This window comes from Dendrobates tinctorius, unplaced genomic scaffold (assembly GCF_039654945.1).
Source record: "Dendrobates tinctorius isolate UK_male_01 unplaced genomic scaffold, ASM3965494v1 ptg000224l, whole genome shotgun sequence".
NCBI lineage: Eukaryota > Metazoa > Chordata > Amphibia > Anura > Dendrobatidae > Dendrobates > Dendrobates tinctorius.
In genome coordinates this window covers 9436952-9458699 of record NW_027361891.1, presented here as the reverse complement: position 1 = coordinate 9458699, position 21748 = coordinate 9436952, and the positions used below count along the sequence as shown (strand labels likewise).

General features: G+C 41.6%; 1 protein-coding gene across 2 annotated transcripts in view; it reads right to left on the bottom strand.

Moving 5' to 3' along the window:
• RAB3IP (RAB3A interacting protein) overlaps positions 1 to 21748 on the bottom strand; it is a 91976-nt gene that overhangs the window by 9466 nt on the left and 60762 nt on the right. For both annotated transcript variants that reach the window (XM_073555516.1, XM_073555515.1), the window contains 3 exons: positions 7569 to 7681; positions 1285 to 1384; positions 1081 to 1150 (listed from right to left, as the gene is read on the bottom strand). In XM_073555516.1, the coding sequence (XP_073411617.1) occupies positions 1081 to 1150; positions 1285 to 1384; positions 7569 to 7681 (283 nt within the window). The remainder of the gene's footprint in view (positions 1 to 1080; positions 1151 to 1284; positions 1385 to 7568; positions 7682 to 21748) is intronic.

Genomic DNA, 21748 nt, shown 5'->3' with positions numbered 1-21748 from the left:
GTTACGGGGTGAACTGGAGGTGTCGGTTATCTGCATGAAAAGATTGCTGTCCCAAACCTTTTCTGTAGGGCGTCTCTCTCGATCATCAGGCTCTGGCTGGCGAGTGATGGGAGACGAAGGTCAGGACCAGGAGCGGCCACCTGAACAAGAGTCCTGTGTTACGGTTCTGCCCGTGGGATTCATGAGGATACGGGGTGGCAATACACGCTGTACTCATGATCCCAGTGTGGGAATACAGATGTAGCATATCTACTCTGTATCCCTCCATGGTTACCTGAAAAGGAACGACGCACATTGAGATAGGCATGGGTCTGCGAGAGACCCCTGTCCACCTCCTGCTGACACTAAGCAAAACTGATTGTCCTACAGCCGGTCGTAGGGGTGTATACTGCGGAGGCGGAGTTAACATTTTTTTCATGGCATAGTGTCAACCTCCTAGTGACAGCAGCACACACCCACGGTTCCTGTGTCCCCCAATGAGACGAAAGAGAAACTTAATTTTCTGGAACAATTCCAAGGGTGCAAGGGTGTAAACACTGCAACACTTTCAGCCATAGGTTAGATAGATAGATACACACACACACACACCCAAACCACATATCCCTCCGCCCCCCACACACTCCCATCCTTCAGTTATAAAGCTATAACTACTGGCAAATTCAAAGCATAGCGAATCACATACATAATGTATTAATTTATGGTCACAATTCCTAATTTATGACATGGTCCACAAGACTGTGGAGACCTGTGTGGCAAAACCAGTGCCTCCCCCCTCCCCGCTCAGTAGCACAATAGTTTCCAGGTGTCCACCGGGAGGGAAAGAGGAAGTTAATGGCACGGACACCTGGCTTTAACCCCTGTAGGTGTGGCCGTAGGACCCTTCCCCTTTAAGAACCATTGGCCGGCAGGGGAATCCCAATTAGTGCATCACCAAGGGGATTGGTGTGAGAGGGAGGGGACTGGGCAATGGCAGTACTTTGTTGTTTTTTGATAGACGGGCTCCACAGTCAAAGGCGAGCTCCTTTTGCAGTTATGCGCCTGCCAAATCGTATTGTCCCATAAATAACCTCCGCTACTCACCATCCTGTTGTTTTACAAGTCCTTGATGGATGTAGCGAATATATGTGAAGAAATTACATACAGAGGTAATCTGTAAAATAAGTTAATAAGCATTAGCAAGGACATACATTATATATATATATATATATATATATATATATATATATACACACACATACATACATACATACACGCACCAGTAAAACAATGACTCATCTTACTCACCCTATATCTACAGCATGGAGAAATATAGTAATAATTGCTGGAGTCTCCAAGTTTGATTCTGTGCTTACAAGATTTTGTTTGACCACTCAAAGCGCATTTTCTGAAAAACAAATTAGAAATAATAAAAAATATTCCAGGCAATAATATACATATTCAAAAAACATGTCGGAGATGCATACTACCCGATGAACAAGCATGAAACAAACAGGCTCCCGTATTTGAGTGGGCTCAGAAGCAGAGCCCTCTACATACATGACAGTTGCTGGCTGTGTTATACAGACACTACATTTAGCGTCTAGCTCAGATTGTCACTAGATTCCAGCTGCATGTACCTGAGGAAGCACAAGTCAGCATGATTGCAGCCAGGTATGTTTTTTTAGTAAATGCTCAAGTGCATTTCCAATTCAGTTCCCAGCTAGCTTTTCCTAGCCTCGTTGCAGTTGATTAATAGGTCTCTTCTAATAATAATAATAATAATAATCTTTATTTATATAGCGCCAACATATTCCGCAGCGCTTTACAGTTGAACAGTTTCAAACACAACAGTCATAAGTAACAACGTTAACAATACAATAATTAAAGCGAAATAAGACGACCCTGCTCGTGGAGCTTACAATCTACAATGAGGTGGGGGGGATACAATGCACAGGTTTGTATTTACAATGATGTATTTACAATGACGGTCCAGCCATCTTCAGGGGGTGGGGGTTAGATGGAGATAGTGAATGGGCTACACACACACAAACATGACTTTGATTACTGAATGTGATAGGCCGCTCTGAACAAATGTGTTTTGAGCGAGCGCCTAAAACTATGCAAATTGTGGATGGTCCTAATATTTTGGGGTAGAGCATTCCAGAGGATTGGCGCAGCACGGGAGAAGTCTTGGAGTCGGGAGTGGGAGGTACGGATTAGGGCAGAGGTTAGTCGAAAGTCATTTGCAGAGCGCAGCGGTCGGTTAGGCCGCTAGACAGAAATGAGGGAGGAGATGTAAGGGGGTGCCGCACTGTGGAGAGCTTTGTGGGTGAGAACAAGTACTTTGAATTGTACCCTGTAATGAATTGGCAGCCAGTGTAACGACTGGCGAAGAGCGGACTCTTCTGTGTGTGTAGACAGATATTTGTAGATAAAGTATGGAGAAAAGCTGGCCGTGGGCCACGTCAGACTAGTCAAGTCTTTTCCTATAGTCCATGCCCAGTTTTAACCCTTTTCCTACATTGGACATAGCCATTCATTCATTCATTCCATTCATGTGACCTGGAACTTAAGTCCCAAGGACGGAATATTACGTCACACACACGGAGGGAGCGCCGCTGATCGTGGTCGGGTGTCAGCTGATTATCACAGCTGACACCCGGCACTATGTGTCAGGGGCAGTCACGGACCACCCCCGGCACATTAACCACTGGCACACTGAGATCAAACAAGATCGCAGTGAACAGGGGCATAGGACAGAAGCGCGCAGGGAGGGGGCTCCCTCCGTGCTTCCCTGCGACCCCCAGAGCGACGCGATGTGCTGCGTCGCTCCGAGAGTCCTCCTCCCTGCAGGCCCCCGGATCCAATATGGCCGCGGGGGCCTTCGGGGTCCTGAAGGGAGGCGCCTTCCTCACTGCCTGCTAAAAGCAGGCATGAGGAAGCCTGCAGCAGCACCTGTCAGATTGCTGATCTGACACAGCGCTGTTCTAAGTGTCAGATCAGCAATCTGACAAGAAAGTGGTGTCCCCCCCCCCCGGGACAATATAATAAAGTGAAAAAAACAAAACGCTTGCAAAAGTAATTTTAAAAAAAATTCCAAAATAAGTTAAAAAAAATTCCCTAAATAAATTCTTTTTTTCTAAATAAAAAAAAAAAAATAAAAGTACACATTTAGTATCGCTGTGCCCGTAATGACCCGCCCTATAACTGTCCCACTAGTTAACCCCTTTAGTGAACCCCTTCAGAAAAAAAAAAAAGCAATGCTTTGCCATCATACCGCCGAAGAAAAAGTGTAATCGCGCAATCAAAAAGAAGGATATAAATAACCATGGTACCACTGAAAACGTCATCTTGTCCCGCAAAAAACGAGCTGCCACACAGCGTCATCAGCGAAAAAATTAAAAAGTTATAGCTCGCAGAATAAAGCGATGCAAAAATTATTATTTTTTATATAAAATTGGTTTTATTGTATAAAAGCGCCAAAACATAAAAAAAACGACAAATGAGGTATCGCTGTAATCGTACTGACCCGAAGAATAAAACCACTTTATCAATTTTACCACACGCAGAACGGTGTAAACACCCCCCAAAGAAATTCATGAAATGCTGGTTTTTGTTCATTCTGCGTCCCAAAAATTGGAATAAAAAGCGATCAAAAAAATGTCACGTGCCCGAAAATGATACCAATAAAAACGTCAACTCGTCCCGCAAAAAATAAGACCTCACATGACTGTCAAAATACAGAAAAATTATAGCTCAAAACGTGGTGATGCAAAAACTATTTTTTGCAATAAAAAGAGTCTTTTAGCGTGTGACAGCTGCCAAACAAAAACTCGCCATTAATAGTAAATCAAACCCCCCTTTATCACCCCCTTAGTTAGGGAAAAGTAATGAAATTTAAAAAAAAATGTATTTATTTCCATTTTCCCATTAGGGTTAGGGCTAGGGTAAGGTCTAGGGCTGAGATTAGGGATAGTGGTGTGTTTGGGTTAGGGTTGAAGTTAGAATTGGTGGGTTTCCACTGTTTGGGCTCTCCAAACGCAACATGGCGTCTGATCTCAACTCCAGCCAAAAAAATCAAACGGCGCTGGTTCCCTTCCGAGCTCTGCCATTCGCCCAAATAGTGGTTTACCCCCGCATGTGGGGTATCAGCGTACTCAGGAAAAATTGCACAATAACTTGGTGTCCTGTTTCCCTTGGGAAAATAAAAATTGGGGGTGAAAAGATCATTTTTGTGGGAAAAATATGATTTTGTAATTGTATGGCTTTATGTTATAAACTTCTATGAAGCCCTTGGGGGTTCAAAGTTCTCACCACACATCTAGATAAGTTCCTTGGGGGGGGGTCTAGTTTCCAAAATAGGGTCATTTGTGGGGAGTTTCCACTGTTTAGGCACATCAGGGGTTCTCCAAACGTGACATGGCGCCTGATCTCAATTCCAGCCAATTTTGCGCTGAAAAAGTCAAAAGGCGCTAGTTCCCTTCCGAGCTCTGCCATGCGACCAAACAGTGGTCCACCCCCACATCAGGTATCAGCGTACTCAGGACAAATTGCACAATAACTTTTGCAGTCCAATATCTCCTGTTACCCTTGGTAAAATAAAAAATTGGACCTGAAGTAATTTTTTTGTGAAAAAAAGTTAAATGTTCATTTTTTTTTTTTTTTTTAAAAACATTCAAAAAATTCCTGTGAAGCACCTGAAGGGTTAATAAACTTCTTGAATGTGGTTTTGAGTACCGTCAGGGGTACAGTTTAGAATGGTGTTACTTTTGGGTATTTTCTATCATATAGACCCCTCAGTGACTTCAAATGTGATGTGGTCCCTAAAAATAAAATGGTGTTGTAAAAATGAGAAATCGCTGGTCAACTTTTAATCCTTATAACTTCCTAACAAAAAAAAAATTTTTGTTCCAAAAATTGTGCTGATGCAAAGTAAACATTTGGGAAATGTTACTTAAGTTTTTTTGTGTGCCTTATCTCTGTGATAGGGCATACAAATTCAAGTTGGAAAATTGCAAAATTTTCACCAAATTTCCGTTTTTTTCACAAATAAACGCAAGTTATATGAATGAAATTTTACCACTGACATGAAGTACAATATGTCACGAGAAAACAATGTCAGAATCACCGAGATCCATGGAAGCGTTCGAGTTATTACTTCATAAAGGGACAGTGGTCAGAATTATAAAAATTGGCCCGGGCAATAACATGCAAACCACCCTTGGGAGTAAAGGGGTTAAAAAAAAAACAAAAAAAAAAAAAAATAGGTTCTCCCTCAACGCTGCAACATTTCAGAGTAAAAGGTAGCTGGCTGCAAGAGTGCAGCCAGGCTCTTATTACTTTTTTTGTGCTGAAAACACCCCCCCCTCGGCTTATACTGAAGTGAGGGTCCAAAAGATGGAGGGAGAGTGGAGTGGCAGAGCAGCGGGTCACAGGAGGCAGGAGCCGGCTGCTGCGGCTGACACTGTGCCTGCTGCTAAAGAGAAATGAATATTCACCTCTCCACTCCCATAGGAGTGAATGAAGTGAATATTCATTCCCTTAAGTAGCAGGGACACGTGATCGCCTGGCTGCTGCTGGCACCGGAACAAGAGGCTGCGAGGGAGTGCAGAGACGGTAAGTAGGATGGGTTAATTATTTTTTATGCTGTTCTGATGGGGCGATGTATACCAGGATAGGGATGAGGGGGCCATGCATACCGGGATTATACATAAGTCAAAAAATTTTCCCAGTTTTTCATGGTAAAATTATATGCCTCCGCTTATACTCGAGTATATACGGTAATTCTGACCATGATTCGGGCAGCATGATAAACTACATGCGCTGGCACCCGTTTACACAACAAATCATCATCCCCCAAATGGGATGCCATGGCAGCTGAAAGCCTACTATTGTCTCCATCTTTCTACTCCTAGGAAGCCTGTGGCTTGACTTCTTAATAAAATTTTCATTGCAGAATGTACAAGAGTTTAAATAATCACAGGTTCAAGTCTTCAAGGGGACTAAATGAAAGTCAAATCAAAATCTAAAATCACTTAACCCAACCAGTAAACAGCATAAAGAAAAAAATAAAATTATGTGACAGAGAAGGTTTTAAGGCATTTTTATTACTCACTACAAAGTCAGAAGTTTACATACACTAAGATTACTATGCCTTTAAACAATTCTGAACTGCCCATATGATGTCACGTATTTAGAAGCTTCCGATAGGTTTTTGTCAACATCTGAGATAGACACCTGTGGATGTATCTTAATGCACACTGCTTCTTTGTGTAGCATCATGGGAAAGTCTCAAGAAATCGGCCAAGAAATCAGGAAGAGAATTCTGGACTTGCACAAGTCTAGCTCATCCTTGGGTACAATTTCAAGATACCTTAAGGTGCCTCGCTCATCTGTACAAACAATTATATGCAAGTACAAACAAGATGGAAATGTCCAGCCATCATACCGCTCAGGAAGGAGACGGGTTCTATGTCCCAGAGATGAACATACTTTGGTCTAACATGTGCATATCAACCCAAGGACAAAAGGAAAAGATCTGGTTAAGATGTTGGCGGAAGCTGGTAAGATTGTGTCAATATCCACAGTGAAACGAGTACTGCATCAACATGGGCTGAAAGGCCACACTGCCAGGAAGAAGCTATTACTCCAACAGAAACATTAAAAAAACCCACATTAATGTTTGCAAATGCACACAGGAACAAAGACCTTAATTTTTGGAGACATGTCCTGTGGCCTGGTGAAACTAAAATTGAACTTTTTGAGCATAATAACCATAGTTACCTTTGGAGGAAAAAGGGAGAAGCTTGGAAGCCCAAGAACACCATCCCAACTGTGTAATACATGGGTGGCAGCATTATGTTGTGGGGTTGGTTTGCTGCAGGAGGGAGTGATGCATTTCACAAAATAGATGGCATCATGAGAAAAGAAGTTTATGTGGCAATACTGAAGCAACATCCCAAGACATCAGCCAGCAAGTTAAAGCTTGGGCGGAAATGGGTGTTCCAAATGGACAATGACCAGAAGCATATTGCCAAAACGGTAACAAAGAGGCTTAAGGATAACAAAGTCAATGTTTTGGAGTGGCCATCACAAAGCCCTGATCTCAATCCTATTGAAAATCTATGGGCAAAGCTGAAAAGGCAGGGGTGAGCAAGGCGACCTACAAACATGGATCAGTTACACCAGTTTTGTCAGGAGGAATGGGCCCAAATTCCTATCAACTATTGTGAGAAGCTTGCGGAATGATATCCCAAATGTTTGACCCAAGTTATTCAGATTAATGGCAATGGTACCAAATACTAATGGAATGTATGTAAACTTTTGACTTTGCTGGAAGTAATACAAATGTCTTAAAACATTCTCTCTCTCTCATTCTGGCATTTGGCAAATATTATGGTATATTATGGTAATCTTAATTGACCTAAAACCAGGAAAGGTTTATTCTGATTTCATGTCTGATATTGAGAAAAAAAAAAAAATGCATGTGTCTTTTTATACAGAGTAGGTAAACTTCTGTTTTCAACTGTATAATTTATATATATACAAATGTATACACATACATACACAGTCATTTTATCATTACTTACTTTGGTCCCCCACATTCAACAGCTGACGCTTTCACAAATCGAATAGGCTGAAGGCCTGCAGGCTCAATACTCAAAGTATTATTTTCAACGGCTTCAAGTACAGCAGCTGCTAGCTGTAAGATGAAAATAGCATTAAGTTAAAATTAATTTATAATCAATAGCATCTCCTATTCAGTTAGTCAGAAGAGCCTTCGATCACGATAGCATCATTATCAAAAGCACAAAAGATCTTTCCATTTGGCCAACTTTTGAATTGGGCTTCGAAGTGGGAATAATTCATCCAACGCAACTAATAAATGGGAAGCAAATCAAATGGTAAAACTGGAGAGACAAAAAACGCAAATAGGGTCTTCTCCAATAACCAAGTGGTATAAAATACTACAGGCACACTCACCTGATGGGGGTGTGACAGTCACAACTCCTATAGAAGCATGTAAAGGCTACAGCAGGACCACCAAGGAGATATGTTGCAATAAATAAGGAATATGGTGGGTCATAATCCACGCTGCCGAAAGTGCAAAGATACGATCACACACAAAGGTGAAGGATGAATGCAGTTTATTTTGTAAACGCAATTCAAGGTTCTCAAACCACTTCATCAGGACAAAACCACAATGATAAGATACAACTCAAAAAGTTCTGGAATATATACTGTAGACAAAAAAAAAAAAAAAAAAGCACGCAGCAATGAACCTATTGCGGACATACCACGTCATTGTAGCAGATTACAAAGATTGCAAGCAGAATTAAAAAAATATATAGAACTGAAAACAAAAATATATGTATGTACTTGGAACAGATGTATAAGGATAAAAAAAGTAAAATATGCAAGTTTCAAAAATAAATGTGGTCATGTGTAAAAACGCTCTATTCTTTTTGTTTCTCTTCACTCCACATTACACTTTTACCATTATTGGTCAGCACGGACCCTGTGAAAAGTGTTTTGTAGGGCCCTGTCTGAAGCGTTTTGTATTTTTATAATTTTAAGTGTAGGTTTTTTGTTTTTTTAAACTAATTTTTTTATTAAGATTTTACAAATTTTAACAAATGGAATTAAATCCAGACGGACATTTACATCCAAATGCATAAAAAATAAATAAAATGAAGTTACAATGAAATGGCAATGCGGATCGCTTAGGGATGAACTCCCTAAGATAATAGAATGCTCAGATGTAATCTATAAACTGAGTAAATGGGTACTCATTATACGGCGCAAAGTAAGTATCAAATCCCCAACAGTAATAACATAAATACAACCTCTTATGCTGGACAAAGAAACAAGACACACACATGTAGGAAGGGAAGGATAAACAGGAGAGTAAATAATCCAAGAAGAGAATGGACCAAGCATTTAGAAGATGGTCTAATAATTTCTCTGAGCCCAGAAGTAATCCCATAGAGGCCAAACAGAATCAAAACAATACACTCTCGCACCCAAAAGAGCCATCATATATTCCATTCTTCTGATGTCATTAATTCTATATAAGTGCTGATATGAGGGAGGGGAGATTTGTTTCCAGTTAGAGCAATCAGGCACCTAGCTGCTGTAAGAATGTGTAGAATCATAGAATTGTAGAGTTGGAAGGGACCTCCTTGGGCCATCTGGTCCAACCCCCTGCTCAAAGCAGGATTGGCTAAATCATCCCAGACAGATGTCTGTCCAGCCTCTGCTTGAAGACTTCTATTGAAGGAGAACTCACCACTTCTCGTGGCAGCCTGTTCCACTCAGTGATCACCAACTGTCAAAAAGTTTTTTCTAATATCTAACCTGTGTCTCCTCCCATTCAGTTTCATCCCATTGCTTCTAGCCTTTCCTTGTGCAAATGAGAATAAAGATGATCCTTCTACAATGTGACAGCCCTTGAGATATTTGTAAACTATTAAGTCTCCTCTCAGTCTTTTCTTCTGCAAGCTAAACATTCCCAAATCCTGCAACCTTTCCTCATAAGACAGGGTTTGCAGACCGGTCACCATTCTGGTTGCTCTTTTCTGAACTTGATCCAATTTGTTGAAGTCTTTTTTAAAATGTGGTGCCCAAAACTGGACACAGTATTCCAGATGAGGTCTGACCAAAGAGGAGTAGAGGGAAAAAATGACTTCACGTGATCTAGACTGTATGCTTCTGTTAATGCATCCTAGAATTGCATTTGCAATAACTTTGTAATAACATCCTGGCTGAATTTGTCCCCATCCACTTGGGAGGAATATTTAACAGATATACAGTAGGCTCCAGTCTCACCTCCACCTAAAGAACCTGGAAATTAAGTCTCACTTCGTCCCAGAAACCCATAATACAAGGCCAAAAAATATGATACTGTGTGCCCACATCAGAGCCACAACGCCACCACACATTTGAAATTGAGGGGTTCAATCTGTGGAGGGGGTCAGGCGTATGATGATACCAGAACATTAGAATTTTATACTGATTTTCCTTGTAAAGAGTGCAAATAGAGGACTTAGCTGCTTTATCTCAAATAATATTACAGCTTTCAGGCAATAGTCCCCTTCACAGAATAAACTCCCTTTTGCACATGTAGGAATGTTTCAATTGTGGGCCTTCCTGGGGAGAATTCAATATTTTATACATGTCTGACATCAATCCTTTAGTTGACGGCCCTCTCCTGCAGATCCTCTCAAATTCCGTTAGTAGAGAGACCCCAGAAGTTCCATAAAGTGAAGAGGCGAAGTGTTTGATCTGTAACTACTGGTAAAACTCTTTGTTAGTAATAGCAAACTTGGACTTGACATCATCAAATGACAGGAGCTCCAGGGTGTCCCCGTCTATAAGGTCCGCAAACAAACAAACCCGCTGAGGACCAGGGGTGGGCCATCGCATTATCCAAACTGTTTGGCAACAAGGTTTGGAATATGAATGAAATCATTGGCGAGTTAGGGGAGGCCAAATTAAACCTGATACAAGAAAGCCAAATCTCCCTCGTGAACGGTACAGGACCCAATAGACCCTCTGGGGTTCTAATGGACTTATTTAACCATAATAGCGAGTTTGAGTGAGTTGGAGCGAACCATAATTTTTTTCTCTTTTTTATTTCTGTCCATTTGCTGTATGCCCACAACGAAGCCTACAAGGGAATTCTACGTAAATGAGCGTACCAATATCATTTAATAAAGTCAGGGACCGATCGACCCCCTTGTGTTCTAAGAGGCGAGGATATGCTTAGAGATCCGATAACGGCTATCATTGCGAATGTATCTCAGCATAGCTGTTTGAAGGGATTTAAGTTCGCTCATGGGGACTCTGACCAGTAATGTCTCAAAAATTAAGTAACTTAGGAAGGAGGAACATCTTAATTGAAGTAATACAACCAATTAGTGAGAGCGAGAGTGGTTTCCACATATCCATCAGTTTCTTTATGTCACGCAAAAGCGGTGGAAAATTAGTGCTTTATAAGTTACCATAAGAAGAAGACAGGTTAACTCGTAGATATTTAATTGCCTCCAACTTCCACCTGAATTTAAAATTTAGTTTTAAATGATCCAGTGGATCAGGAGGAATATTTAAAGGGAGGGCTTCTGTTTTTGAAGTATTTAGTTTATACCCCGATAATTCCCCATACCTTCCATCAGGTTAGGCAGAGTAATATGAAGGTTGGTTAGGGTTAAAAGCACATCTGCGAATAGGGAGATCTTATACACTTTAATCCGTACCTCAATTCCCAAAATGTTTGGATTTTGTCTTATTGCCTCAAGTGGTTCAATACATAAGAGCCAAGTTACACATAGCGAGATGGCTGAAAAGTCACCGATTGTGTGACACAGCAACGATCTCGCTACGTGTGACACATAGCGGCGACCGCCCCCCCAGCTGGATATCGCTGATTGGGCTCGAATGTCCCAGGGCATTTTTTGATCGTTGGTGTCCCGCTGGCCAGCATGCATCGCTGTGTTTGACGCCGACGAGCAACCTAGTTGGCGACACAGAACTCATGGACGCAGGCGTGAGTCGTCAGAATAGCTGCTGTGTGACAAGGTCCCAACGACCACCGAAGTCATTATACGGATCGATGTATTGTTGATGCGTCGTTGAGTAGACAGCTGTTTGACAGCTTACTAGCGATCATGTAGCGACGTACCAGTGATCCTTACCAGGTCGTATCGTTGTCGGGATCCCTGGTGCGACGCTTAGTGTAACGGTATCCTAAGACATAATAGGAGAGCTAAAGGGCAGCCCTGGCGAGTACTATTTGATATTTTAAATGAGGGAGAAGTAATAAAGGTAAGTATAAAAGAGGCTGAAATTGAACTATAGAGAGCTACTATAGCTGTTAGAAAGGGGCCCGAGAAGCCAAAAACCTTCAAGTGTCTAATTTAAGAAGGACCAATTAAGAAGGGTCGAAAGCCTTTTCTGCGTCCAGGCTCAGTATGATAGACTGAAATTTATTTCTATTAGCAACCTCTATTAAGTCCATAGCCCTTCTAGTGTTAACCCCCCCCTTCGATTAGGAACAAATCCTACTTGGTTCTTATTAATAAGTTAAGCGAGTTAACAATTTAGTCTATTAAGTCTATAAGCCAAAATACGAGTGAATATTTTTAAATCAGAATTTAATAACGCATTTGGACGGTAATTTGAGCAGTCCAATGGGTCCTTTCCAGATTTTGAGATGAGAGTTAGATAAGAATGAGTTAGCCTATCTGGCATGGGAGAACCCTCCAGGAATGAGCTAAATAGTTTGACCATATGGGGAGGAAGCTCCTCTGCATAGGATTTATAATTTAAATAAGTCATCTCTCAATCTAGCCAAGTGTGTGTGAGCTTTATTACCCTTTTCATAATATTTTTGTTTAGTATAAAGAAGCAGTTTTTTCACTTCACGCATTGAGAGGTCTTTTAGTTTATTCCTAATTGCCACAACTTTATTTAGAATCGTCACTGAGGGTGAGGCTGCCAGTCTACTTTTCTCCTTAGCTAATTGAGAAGTTAATTTATTAAGTTCAAATTCAGCATTTTTTTATTTTAATCTCGAACCTTCTTTAATACAGTACCCTCTCATGAAGGCCTTCTAAACCACCCACAGAACTGAGGGTGAAGAAACTGAGCCCTCAAAGTCTGTTAGATGGTTCAATAAAGTGTTCCGTATAGTTGGGTCCTTAATTAGAAACTCATTCCACCGCCAGTGGCACTCCCTGGTAAACGGCTGAGTGGATTTAAGGTCCAACACCACCGGAGCGAGGTCAGACCAGGTACTGTGACCCATCTCAGCCTTTGCCATCATCTTAAGGGTCAATATATTTGCAAAAAAGTAATCAATTCTAGAATGAGTATGAGGAGGGGGACAATAGAAAGAAGGCTCTGTCCCCGGGGTGATCTATTCTCCACCAATGCAAATAAGAAGTTAGTCCTAATTCATTTTCTAAAGTCCCTCGCTAATCTAATCAGATCTTGTGACTGGGGTTTGTTATTTATAGCATGTCTACCAGATATTTCTGAAAAAGGAAAGTTAAAATCGCCACCCACCAGTAAAGCTACCTGCGGAAGTTTATGAATCAGGGGGAAAAAAAAACTCTCACAAGCTTGATCTGCCCAGAATTAGGGGGTATAAGTTGCATAGGGTGATGGGTCTGCCCCTCAAAGATGCCTCCAAAATGACATATCTACCCCCAGGATCAATGTATAATTTACTTGTAAAGGGCAACCGGTTGCAATCAAGATGCTCCCCCTTTCTTAGGATTGGTAAAAGCAGAATAAAAAGACATGGAAGAGATTTTAGGGCAAACTTGAAAGTACCTGACCCATAATAATGTGTCTCCTGAAAGATGGCAATGTCAGTCCTCTGGGACTTCAGCTCCTAGAGGGCAAGCCTCCTTTTTATAGGGGAGTTAAGCCCCTTAACGTTCCAAGATATTATGCGCGTCATTTTGCATTATTTAGTTTACTCACACACATATGACCACCAGAGGCTAACACCCTTTTCAGTTCTTCTAGGATAGAGTAATGAACCATCTCTTCTGGGATAATTCGTATTTGTTGATCTTGTTGAATCACCCGGATAAATGGAATTGAAAGAAACATTAGGAAGAGGGACAGACCAGGACAACAAATAAAAATAAATAAATAAAAAATGAAAAAAATATATAACTTCAACAAATGAAGCACCATAATTCCCAGGAATAGAAAGCCTGGTCTGTGGCAAAAACTGTGGAATATATATTAAGCACAAAAGCAAAAAAAAAAAAAAATGCAACCACAGAGGATTTTCAGGGGGATGAAGCCCAGCACCTAGTCTGCACTGAGGAAAAAACAGTAAACAGGCAGATAACAGTATTTTGCGGGATTTCCCGCCTACACAAGAAAAAAAATGGTTTCTTGACATTTATGAAATGTTCTAAAGATGAGCCTGCACAGTCTTAGGGTAAGTGCACACGTTGCGGAATACCCTGCACATTTTTCCGCGCGGATTTAGTGCAGATTTCCCCTGCGTTTTGACACTTGCGGATTCCTATAATGGAGCAGGTGTCAAAATGCTGCAGATCCCCACAAAGAATTGACATGCTGCGGATTTAAATCAGCAGCATGTGCACGGCGTTTATTTCTCATCGACTTTAATGGCATTGTACAACGCAGGAGAATCTGCTGCGGATCCGCAGCAGGATCCGCAACATGTGCACATGCCCCAATACTTATTAGTATACCTATACTACTTTTCAAGGATTAAGTCTAGCAATATGAAAGCGAGAAAAAAAGGGACATTATATTGAGTTCAATCTGGAATGTCAGCAAAGGCCTGTTGTTCCTCTTTTTCCTCCCTGCCACTCAACGCTGCTTTCTTCGTTTCTGGGTCCAAACCAGGGGTGGTGGCGGATCCACGAGGAAAGGGATTATCAAATCTGTTATCTTAGGGACCTGGAGCTCCAATTTTTCACAAAAGGCTGGAAAGTCCTCAAGGGAGTGCAGGGTCACCAAAACACCCTCTCTCTGTTAGGGCAAAGGGGAACCCCCACCTATAATAGATTTTGAGATCCTTCAGGACAGACAGCAAGGGCCTGAGGAGCCTCCTTTTTTGCAAGGTTGTACGAGACAAGTCTGGGAATACCTGTATGGTAGCATCCTGAAATCTGATCTCCCAGAACGACCTGGCCTTCACCATAATTCTTTCTTTGGTTTCAAAATCAAGTAAACAGCAAATAATATCTCTTGGAAATGGTGTACTTCCCTTAGGTTGCAGGGCCCAATGTGCTCAATCAAATTTAAGGGGCATAGAGACTGGATTCACTAGTATGGAGGTGAAGATTTCCTGCAGGATAAGTTTGGTGTTTTCCTGTTCATTTGATTCCGGGACTCCCCTCACTCTAATGGTATACCTCCTGCCTCTATTGTCCAAGTCTTCTAGTTGAACTTGAAGATCTTTAACCCCTTTACCCTCAAGGGTGGTTTGCAAGTTAATGACCGGGTCAATTTTTACAATTCTGACCACTGTTCCTTTATGAGGTAATAACTCTGGAACGCTTCCATGAATCCTGGTGATTCTGAAAATATTCTCTCGTGACATATTGTACTTCATGTTAGTAGTAAAATTTCATTCATATAACTTGCGTTTGTGAAAAAAACAGAAATTTGGCAAAAATTTTGCAATTTTCCAGCTTTGAATTTTTATGCCCTTAAATCACAGAGACATGGCACACAAAAAACTTAATAAATAAACATTTCCCACAAGTTTACATCAGCACAATTTTGGAACCAATTTTTTTTTTTTTTTTTAGGAAGTTAAGGGTTAAAAGTTGACGCCATGTCACATTTGGAGAGCCCCTGATGTACCTAAACAGTGGAAACCCCCCCCCCCACAAGTGACTCCATTTTGGAAACTAGACCCCCCAATGAACTTATCTAGATATGTGGTGAGAACTTTGCTCCCCCAAGGGCTTCACAGAGGTTTATAACGTACAACTGTACAATTAAAAAATCATTTTTTCCACAAAAATGATCTTTTCACCCCCAGTTTTTATCTTCCAAAGGATAACAGTCCCCAAAAGCTATTGTACAATTTGTCCTGAGTACGCTGATACCCAACATGTGGGGGTAAACCACCATTTGGAAACCCCTCACAAATGACACCATTTTGGAAACTAGACCCCCCAAGGAACTTATCTAGATGTGTGGTGAGCACTTTGCTCCCCCAAGTGCTTCACAGAAGTTTATAATGTATATAGAGAAGAAAAAAAAAAAAAAAAAAAAAAAAAAAAAAAAAAAAAAAACTTTCCACAAAAATATTTTTGCCCCTAATTTTTTTTTTTCCCAAGGGAAACAGGAGAAATTGGACCCCAAAAGTTGTTACGCAATTTGTACTGAGTGGGCTGATACCCCATATGTTGGGGTAAACCACTGTTTGGGCACATGGCAGAGCTTGGAAGGGAAGGAGCTTTGACTTTTTCATCGCAGAATTGGCTGGAATTGAGATCAGATGCCATGTTGCGTTTGGAGAGCTCCTGATGTGCCTAAAAGGTGGAAACCCCCCCAATTCTAAGGTTACTTTCACATTTCCGCTGTTTGCTATCTGGCACGATGCGGCAAAATATGTAAAAGCCGGAACCGGCGCCTGATATGACCGGATCCGGCTTTTTGCCCGTACACTTCATTGTCGCCGCATTGTGCCAGATGGCAATGCGGCACGTCCAGCTTTTGCCGGATACAGCAAGAATTGCTGGTCCAGCGTCTGGAAAAAAAACGTTGCATGCAACGTTTTTTCCTAACGCCGGACCGGTTTTTCGCACCGCGCATGCCCGGAAGACCTTCTCTGCCAGGAATATATCCGGCAGAAAGAAGGATCCGGTGTCAGCGTTTGCAGCCGGATCCGGTAGTCCAGTTATTTGCCGCACCATGCCGGATAAAGAAAACTGAAATGTGAAAGTAGCCTATCTCCAACCCTAACCCCAACACACCCCTAACTCTAACCCTAGCGGGAAAATGGAAATACGTTTTTTTAAATTTTATTATTTTTCCATAACTAAGGGGGTGATAAAGGGGGGTTTGATTTACTATTTTTATCGGGTTTTTTTACGTTTGGCAGCTGTCACACGCTAAAAGACGCTTTTTATTGTACAAATAGTTTTTGAATCACCACATTTTGAGAGCTATAATTTTTCCATATTTTGACCCACCGAGTCATGTGAGGTCTTATTTTTTGCGGCACGAGTTGACGTTTTTATTGGTACCATTTTCGGGGAAGTGACTTTTTCTTATCGCTTTTTATTCTGATTTTTGAGAGACAGAATGAAAAAAAAAAAAAAAAAAAAAACACCACACATCTCATGAATTTCTTTTTGGGGGGGGGGGGGTGCGTTAACACCGTTCCGCGTGTGGTAAAATTGATAAGGCGGTTTTATTCTTCGGGTCAGTAAGATTACAGAGATACTTCATTTATGTAATTTATGTTTTGGCGGTTTTATGCAATAAAAACAATTTTATATACAAAATTATTTTTGCATTGCTTTATTCTGCGAGCTATAAATAATTCTTCGCTGATGACGCTGTATGGCGGCTCGTTTTTTGCGGGACAAGATGACGTTTTCAGCAGTAGCATGGTTATTTATATCAGTCTTTTTGATCGCGCGTTATTGCACTTTTTGTTTGGCGGTATGATGATAAAGCTTTGTTTTTTATTTTTGTTTTTTAAGGGGTTCACTAAAGGGGTTAACTAGTGGGACAGTTTTATAGGGTGGGTCGTTACGGACACGGCGATACTAAATGTGTACTTTTATTGTTTTGGGGGTTTTTTAACAAAAAATTAGGGAATTTTTTTTTTTAAATTTAGGGATTTTTTTATAAATTATTTTTACACTTTTTTTTTTTTTACTTTATTTTATTGTCCCGGGGGGGACATCACTGTCTAGTGTCAGATCGCTGATCTGACAATTTGCACAGTGCTGTGTGTCAGATCAGTGATCTGACATGCGCTGCACAGGCTTCCTCAGTGCCTGCTCTCAGCAGGCACTGAGAAAGACGCCTCCCTGCAGGACCCCGAAGGCCCCCGCGGCCATCTTGGATCCGGGGGCCTGCAGGGAAGGAGACCCTTGGAGCAGCGCAGCACATTGCGATGCTCCGGGGTTCTCAGGGAAGCACGCAGGGAGCCCCCTTCCTGCCAGATGCTTCCCTGATCCCCCCCGTACACTGCGATCAGTGTGCCAGGGGTTAATGGGGCGGGGGCGCCTGACATAATGCCAGGTGTCAGCTGTGATAATCAGCTGACACCTGGCCGCGATCAGCGGCGCTCCCCCTCAAGGGCGCCGCTGATCGCGCTGACGTACTATCCTGTCCCCGGTCATAAGGGCCCGGGTACCGTGGATGGGATAGTACGTCTGATGTCAGAAAGGGGGTTAAGCATTTTCTGCTGCATATTAGATGACAGATGGTGCAGCTCAGACATGCGAGACCTGGTTACATCATCTTCTCCTTCCAGGGAATCAATTCTGTCTGTCAAAAGCTAAAAATCCTGCCTCACACAAGCAATTTCTGACCTGCATGCGTCTTTAACCTCTGTTATTAGTGCTTTAAAGTCTTCTTTTGAGGCGAAACAAGAGAAAAAAAAAAATAAAAAAAATAACCATTGCAGAGGGAAGTTCTGAAGTTCTCATTCAGATGCTCTCCTTACTCTTCAGAGTAACCCTCTAAACAATTGCTCTCGTCTTCCCCATGGGAGATACTAGGGGTTAATCTTTTTTCTCCAATCCACTTATCCTCTGTGTGCGGGTCATTGTCTGATTTCCGCATAACACAGTCTCTGTAACCTGATCTAGATCAGTGGAGGGGAATGGCCTCCGTCTTCTGTGGACAAGTATTAGGCCGGGGTCACACTTGCGAGGAACTCGCACGAGTCTTGCATCTCAATACGCGGCACTGCCGCTGGAACTCGCACCGGAGCGCTCAGCTGCATTGGAATACATGCAGCCACACATACACACCGGTCCTGAGTGCCGGCAGCAGTGCCAGGTATTAAGACATGAGACTCGTGCGAGTTTCTCACAAGGGTGACCCCGGCCTTAGCAGCATCATGGTATGATTGCTGGATTAGAGTCTGTACAATATCAACAGTATCATACAGTCCCTGGGTTTCTCCTCCTTCTGCTCCCATGTCCATACCCCCTGGAGACCCAGCGCTTGCCGGGGCTAGGTGCAGCTCTCCCCTCATCTCCGGCTCTGGCCTCCTCACGCCGCTTAGCCGCCTCCCCCTCTTGGTCAGATGGGGCCAGCGACCCAGCAGCTTCCCGCTCCCACAGGAGAAAGACATCCATGACAGTCGCAGGGCTAGTTGGCAGCACTCTGGTAAGCGCCCGGTTTCTCTCCCTCCTGGGACCCATCGGTGAGCAGGGTAAAGTGCCGATGCAGGGCGATGCAGTCAATGATATCCAGTGCCTATCGTTGTATACACTAAAGGTTTGAGACAAGAGCGCAATAGGGTCTTATCTGGGTAAATCGTATGAATTAAAAAGGTATTTATACTCACCCTTTCCAAGAGAGAGTAAAGCCTGTATAATCGGTATGTCAGCCTGCTGCACGTCCAACGGTCCACAGCGGTGACCGCAACAAAGATTCTTAGGAGTAAATTCTTGGACTTTAGGTGCGCTGCCAGACAAATTCCATAGCCAAACAAGGTTAATGAATTAACCCTTTATTCCCTACGCGTTTCGAAGTATAACACTACTTCTTCAGGGGATGACATATGTCATCCCCTGAAGAAGTGTTATACTTCGAAACGCGTAGGGAATAAAGGGTTAATTCATTAACCTTGTTTGGCTATGGAATTTGTCTGGCAGCGCACCTAAAGTCCAAGAATTTACTCCTAAGAATCCAGTGCCTATCGGGAGCTCTGCATCCATGCATCCTCTCACCTCAGCATCTGGACATGCCAAGGTATGTTAAAATTAACACAGAGACAGGTTATTAAAAATAAAATCAAGAAAATCACATTGTATAAATTATATAAATTTACATTTTGCAGTGAGAAATAAGTATTTGATCCCCTACCAATCATTAACCCCTTTACCCCCAAGGGTGCTTTGCACATTAATGACCGGGCCAATTTTTACAATTCTGACCACTGTCCCTTTATGAGGTAATAACTCTGGAACGCTTACATGGATTCTGGTGATTCTGACATTGTTTGTTTTTCTTGTGACATATTGTACTTCATGTTAGTGATAAAATTTCTTTGATATAACTTGCATTTATTTGTGAAAAAAAACGGAAATTTGGCAAAATTTTGAAAATTGCGAAAATTGTCCAGCTTTGAATTTTTATGCCCTTAAATCACAGAGATATTGCACAAAAAAAAAAAAAAAAAAACAACTTAGTAACATTTCCCACATGTTTACTTTATTTACATCAGCACAATTTTGGAACCAAATTTTTTTTCGTTAGGAAGTTATAAGGGTTAAAGTTGACCAGCGATTTCTCATTTTTACAACACTTTTTTTTTTTTGGGGACATCACATCACATTTGAAGTCATTTTGAGGGGTCTATATGATAGAAAATACCCAAAAGTGACACCATTCTAAAAACTGCACCCCTCAAGGTACTCAGAACCACATTCAAGAGGTTTATTAACCCTTCAGGTGCTTCACAGGAATTTTTTGAAGGTTTAAAAAGGTTTCACAAAAAATTTACTTCAGGTCCAATTTTTTTATTTTTTTTTTTTACCAAGGGTAACAGGAGAAATTAGACTGCAAAAGTTATTGTGCAATTTGTTCCGAGTATGCCAATACCTGATATGTGGGGGGAAACACTTTCACTGCATGGCAGAGCTCGGAAGGGAAGGAGCGCCGTTTGACTTTTTCAACGCAAAATTGGCAGGAACTGAGATTGGACACCATGTCGCGTTTAGAGAGCCCCTGATGTGCCTAAACAGTGGAAACACCCCACAAGTGACCCCATTTTGGAAACTAGACCCCCCAAGGAACTTATCTAGATGTGTGGCGAGAACTTTGAACCCCCAAGGGCTGCACATAAGTTTATAACGTACAGCCGTAAAATTTAAAAAAAAATAAAAAAATCAGTTTTTCCACAAAAATGATCTTTTCACCACCAATTTTTATCTTACCAAGGGAAACAGGACCACAAAAGTTATTGTGCAATTTATCCTGAGTAAACAGATACCCCATATGTGGGGGTAAACCAGAGCTCGGAAGGGAAGGAGCTTCGTTTGACTTTTTCAATGCAGAATGTGCTGGAATTGAGATCAGACGGAATGTCGCGTTTAGAGTGCCCCTGATGTGCCTAAACAGTGGAAACCCCCAATTCTAACTACAACCCTAACCCCTATCTCTGCCTTAGCGGGAAAATGGAAACAAATACTTTTTTAATTTTATTATTTTTCCCTAACTAAGGGGGTGATAAAGGGGGGTTTGATTTACTATTTATAGCGGGTTTTTATGTTTGGCAGCTGTCACACACTAAAAGACAGCTTTTTATTGCAAAATATGGTTTTTGCATCACCACATTTCGAGAGCTATAATTTTTCCATATTTTGACCCACAGAGTCATGTGATGTCACTTTTTGTGGGACAAGATTATGTTTTCAGCTGTCCAGGTTTATTTATATCCATCTTTTTGATCACACTTTTTGATCGGCGGCATGATGATAAAGCATTGTCTTTTGCCTTTTTTTTTTTTTTAAAGGGGTTCACTAGTGGGACTATTTTATAGGGCGGGTCGTTACGGACGCGGCAATACTAAATGTGTGTGCTTTTTTTTTTTTTTTGTAAATAAAAAACAATAAAAAGAATTAAGGATTTTTTTTTTTTTTTATTTAGGAATTTAAAAAATTACTTTACACTTTTTTTTTTTTTTTTTAAATTTTATTACCTTTGTCCCGGGGGGCATTACTATATTGCGTCAGATCGCTGATCTGACACTTTGCAGAGCACTGCGTCAGGCTGGTTTCACACTTGCGTTTTTTTGCTCTGTTTTTTTTGCGCAAAAAACTCATGCATGGTTTTTTCCTATTCTTAACATGGGTGCGCATACACATGCATTTGTACGCGCATGCATTTTTTTGCAGTGTGCGCTCGGGTGCACAAAATGCACTCTGTTGCATTTTTTGAGCGTCCGACTTGCCCCCAAAAAACGCATGCGCACGCAATGCGTTTTTTTCACCCAACCACCCATTAAAGTCTATGGGTGATCATGTTTGATCGCAGTGTGCCAGGGGTTAATGTGCTGGGGGCGGTC